Genomic DNA, 5,532 nt, shown 5'->3' with positions numbered 1-5,532 from the left:
AAATTATTTTATAGACACACAGCAAAAAATATAACGCTAACATAACGGTTACATAACGGTAAATGAAAAGTTTGGCGTTATGTTTTCCGTTATATTAGTAATTAATCTGTCTAAAGCGTTATGTTGGCCAAGGTTATTTGTATATTTGTATATAAATGTAATGTGTTTGATTAACCGTTATGTTTACCGTTATGTTGGTTGGAAATATGTCATCACCTTATAATATGACATCATAAAAGTATTTGTAAAAAAAGCGCGAGTTAAAAGAATCTTTGAAAATTGTTAAATTGTTGCACGAAGATTTTTTATAAGAAATGAGATAAGGTTGATTATTTGTAGCAAAATTCAATGATTTATAAATCGTTGAAATATATAACATAATGCATTGATATATATATATATATATATATATATATATATATATATATATATATATATATATATATATATATATATATATATATATATATATATATATATATATATATATATATATATATATATATATATAAATTAGTAAAAGACACTTATCTAACTTTTTTCTTCAGCTTTAAGTTTCACCATTGGATGATCCAGCTGGATCATCAGGAAGAGAATATATATATATATATATATATATATATATATATATATATATATATATATATATATATATATATATATATACATATATATAAATCCCTAAATAAAATCATATATATGATTTATATATAATATATTAATAATATATTATATATAAATCATATATTATATAACTTATATAATATTATTATATAAGTTAATGTGCCTTATTGTTATTTTAATTTTATTTTTTAATTTATTTAGTTAATGTGCCTTATTATTACCACAAAATGATATTTATACAAAACATGGTTAAATATCATTACTTTCATAATTTATATTGTAACTAGAAAAGAAATAACAAAGAAGAAGATAAAATGGTCAAAGCTGTTCTTGTTAAGTACCTTGGCGAACGAAAAATTGTTATTGCTAATAATAGCAGTATTATTTTTTTTTTAAATAATGGTATGCATATTTATTTTTAAAAATTTCAGAAATACACATTTAATAATGTTTACAGATTGCTGTTAAGAATAATATAAAATTTTTACGTAATATTCTGCCTAAGTAAAATTTTTTCAAATGTATATGCATGCTATTTAATATTTTCATTTTAATTCTTAATCATGTTTACATAGAGTAACTTTAAAAGCAGACTGGGAAACATTTTAATATAATATATCTTTATTTATACACATAAATATATATATTTTATTTTATTATGTTTTATTTTAAGTTGCTGTTTTTAAGTGGGGTTGTCAAATTCTGGTGTCAAAGTTACCGCACATTACCTTTTTTATTTTTTAAACTCTTTTTAAATAAATTTGAAATATGCTTAGAGCTTATGAAATAGACAAATCTGAAGAAAAAATATGTTTTGTTTTTATTTTAGTTTCAAAGTTGTGTTTTTATTTAAAGTTATGTTTTTATTTTAGTTTCAAAGAAGTTTGCTAGTACAAGTGGGAACATTTGTGGAATCACATGGAATGGATGTAATGTCGATGAAGATACTTTTGTTGCCATTTTAAATAAGCAAAATCTGGAAGTTGAGGTCTTGTCTTTGCCAGTGTCTAAACTTTATTCAAGCTCTTTCTGCCAAATGTCATCATGCTCACCAGCAGAATATTGTTCGAAGCATTCATCCAATCCTCCACTATTGACTTATGATGAGACACCTACTTCACACCAACAATCTAGTGACCAATCAAATTTAGAGAGCGCAGCAGATGTATCTGAACCAGTGTATATTCAAGAAGCTTTAGCTCAAAAACGTGCATTTTCACAGTCTTCATTGACAGGCATTTCCAGTCAACTATCTTATACTGCTCAAGTGGCTTTCGCATTTAATCCACTAACAAATGCAATCCAAAAAGTAAGGTTAAATTGTTGTATTTGTGATTTTAAAACATATAGACCTTATATAATGATATCTCATCTTAAATTACATGGTCAGGCAGGTTCAGTAGTATGCGATAATTGTTTTATTAAATTTAAAAGTGTTAGAGGTTTTCAACTTCATTATAAAAACTGTCTCATTTCAATTACTATGGTTGAAGATGTTGAAGAAATTGATGACACTATTGAAGAAATTGACATTGAGATTCCAACAGAGAATAGAAAGCTTGGTGCATTAGCTCTACACCTGAGAGGAAAATATAGATTTTCTGAAAATGTAGTCAATATTATTTTTTCAAATTTAAAAGATATTTTAACTGATAACACACCAAAAGAAGAGCTATCTATAATTTGCCAGCAATTATCTGCAGAATATTTAAGAAAGCAGTACTTTAAAAATGCTTTCAATGTACCAAAAGTTGAATCTATTTCTGAAAATGGCTTACAGGGATGCTATATTTCATTTAAAGAAATACTTAAGTTTATTTTGATATCCGCTGAATATGATAAGTGTTTAGAAAATTCTTCTGAAATATTGATTTTATTGTTTTCAGATGATTTAGGTATTACCAATCCAATAGGTAAATCGAGAGGAAACCATAAGTTGTGCGTTTTGTATTTTCAGTTGTTAAATGTAGCTGATTATAGCCTCAGTAAAACTTTTTTAATGTTTCCCTTATCAATAACTGGTTCTAAATCAGTTAAAAATAAAATCTTCATGAAATCACTTCTGCTTGATTTAGTTCAATCTCTAAATGAGCTATCTTTATTTGATTCCTCAACTCTAACTGATACTAAAGGTAAGCGATTCACAGTTAAATTGAAGAACTTCATTGGTGATTCGTTAGCATGTAATGCAATTGCTGGTTTTAAGGAAGACTTTAACAGGAAGGTTATTAGGTGTTGTCGAGTTTTTAATTCTACTCGTTCATATATGCTTATTCACAATAGACATTCTCAGTGTATTGTTCGTGATATAGAAGAATATAAGATAAGAGTCCAAGAACTTGGTAATCCACTTCTACCTCCCAAACATTGTCAAAAATCGTCAAAATTGTATGGTGTTCATTCTGCAAGCATTTTATCAGAAATTAGAAATTTTGATGTCACAAAACAAGTGCTTTTTGATCTCATGCATGATTTGTTAGAAGGTGTAATACCTTTACAGATAGAACTTTACTTAAGTAACGCTATTTTTCAAGGTTTATTTACACTAGATAGCTTAAATGGCTTTGTAAAGTGCTTTCAGTATCCACTGGACAGTGAAAAACCACCTGTAATAGTCGATTTAGTTATTAAGGGCAAATTTGGAAGTGCTCAGGTGCTATCTCTTTGCCGTGTTTTGCCAATTTTTTTGAGAACCACTGTGGTTGATCTTCATTTTTCATGCCTAATTAAACTTCTTCATATACTTCAATTATGTCTTTCTCCTATTACAACTGATGCTTATTTATTTTGCTCAGAGGAAAAAATAGCTGCTTATCATACACTTTTTATGGAATTCCAGAAAAATTTATACCTAAGCTTCATTTTCTCATACATTATCCACATCAATCCAGACAATTTGGTCTTCTACGATACCACATGTGCATGGGATTTGAGAGAAAACACCAAGTAATTAAAAATATCAGACATTTTAATTTTAAAAATATGCCATATACCGCCCTAAAGGGAATGATTTTAAACACTGTATCATCTTTTGCAGTTCTATTGGTGAGTTGAATAATGGAGTTCTCTGTGAATTAGATCAAGTAACTTTTAGGAAAAATGTAATATCTCGTATTCAGGTTAATGGTATTAAATATTGTCTTGGGTCATGTTTGTGGTTCAATAGTGGTTCACAATTTCTTGTTTATATAATTAAGGAGATACAAGTCAGAGGTGACAAAAAGTTTTTTATTACAACACAGCTCCAGTCTGCTGCATATGATGAGATAAGAGGATTTTTTAGTGGTATTGAAGATATTAATATTCCTTTAGCACCTATTTCAACAGAAAATATTCCTTTTCCTTGGCCTGCATTTTACTTTAAAGAGACTGGTAACATCTATATTGTACCCCCAGCACTTCCATATATTACTTGTAATTAAATAGCTTAATACAGTTAGGAGTCATTTATAAAGTACATATAAGTTTTTTGAAAGAATTTACATAAAGTTTACTGAAAGAATAATATTGTCACAAATTATTTTAGACTGAGTTTGTAAATGTTATTTTGCTAAATTATATATATATATATATATATATATATATATATATATATATATATATATATATATATATATATATATATATATATATATATATATATAAAATAGCTTTTTTTCAATATTTGGAATTCATACTTCTTTTTTTTTTTTAAAGTTAATTGAGTTTTATACAGGCGGTTAATTGAGTTTTATATAGGCGGTGCCATTGTTAGGCTTACATCCTGATATTGATGAAAAACATTTTTTGACTTATGAAGCACTGATCATTAAATGTTATAGTTTATAACTTGTTCTAAATTTTTTATTATAAAAATAAGTTTGCATTTTTTTATTTGAAGATTTTACCGTGTCAAATTTAATAACAACTTTCTCCTAATATTATGGTATTAATATCTACTTGCATATTGATTTAGATTGATAAAGTTCCTTTTATTGGTGATGTTAGACAACAACTCATTAATTACTTTCCTCCACACATTAAACAATTTGTTAGCAGCAACTCTGTAGTAGAAGATAAGATTGTGGCCAGAGAATTAATGGCTTGTCTGCTATCATTCTGCTTCTCCCATATCCCAACTCATGCTATCATTGAAAATAGAATTCTTCTGCAAAAAATATTTTTTTCAAAGTTAAAGTCGACTTGTCTTGGCTTATATCCTTGTTATGGTCAACGATGGGTAAGTGAAATATTACGTTTAATAATGTGTTTGTTAGTCCAATTTGTTTATACTAAAAGTGATAGTATTAATTTTGCATTTAAAGATTTTATTCTTTTTAAGTTCATGTACTTTTTTGTTTAAATAAATAATCATTTATGCATTATGTATTATTAATAAGTAAATTTTAAAAGTTAATGTTTTTTAAAAGTTTTTTTTGACAATTTATGCATGAATGTTTGTTTAGCAAACAGCCTCATGAATTTGGTATTACTTTTTTTTTATAAACTTTAAGATTATATTTTGGTTATGTTAGGATCTCATTTTTAAAAAGTTGCCAAACAGTATACCAAGTGTCACAGCTTAAAGGTGAAAAGGCTTCCACAGGTTTCTGTTTCAAATAACAATAGGAAACTTAAACCTGTTGTGACTGAATTGGTAGCTAATCAAGAGCAGCTATTAAAAGATGTTGAAGTAAGAAAAATATAATTTATATATTTAAGCAATATTTATATTATTTAGATATTCTTGTAAATAGTTTTTCTCTTAATTTATTCCGGTTTTTATTAGAGTAGTTTTTATAGCTCTTGTATGTTTAAAATCGACTACTTTAAATCGACTAGTACTTTTCATTTTAGAATGAATTAAAAAAAAAAAAACCTTCACAGCCAACCTTGTCCATTTTAAATAGACAACTATTTAATAATGAG

General features: G+C 26.4%; 1 protein-coding gene across 1 annotated transcript; it reads left to right on the top strand.

Annotated features, from left to right (window-relative positions):
• Positions 1-857: 857 nt before the first annotated feature.
• LOC136085858 (uncharacterized) lies at positions 858-5,296 on the top strand. The gene is made up of 4 exons (XM_065807564.1): positions 858-1,002; positions 1,497-1,933; positions 4,580-4,843; positions 5,139-5,296. Exons 1-4 carry the CDS (start codon positions 939-941, stop codon positions 5,187-5,189), a joined length of 816 nt encoding a protein of 271 aa, XP_065663636.1. The 5' UTR covers positions 858-938; the 3' UTR covers positions 5,190-5,296.
• Positions 5,297-5,532: the final 236 nt, after the last annotated feature.

Source organism: Hydra vulgaris, chromosome 10, assembly GCF_038396675.1.
Source record: "Hydra vulgaris chromosome 10, alternate assembly HydraT2T_AEP".
In the NCBI taxonomy this organism is placed as follows: Eukaryota; Metazoa; Cnidaria; class Hydrozoa; order Anthoathecata; family Hydridae; genus Hydra; species Hydra vulgaris.
The sequence above is the reverse complement of the archived record's forward strand: the minus strand, read 5'-3'. Positions and strand labels throughout refer to the sequence as shown.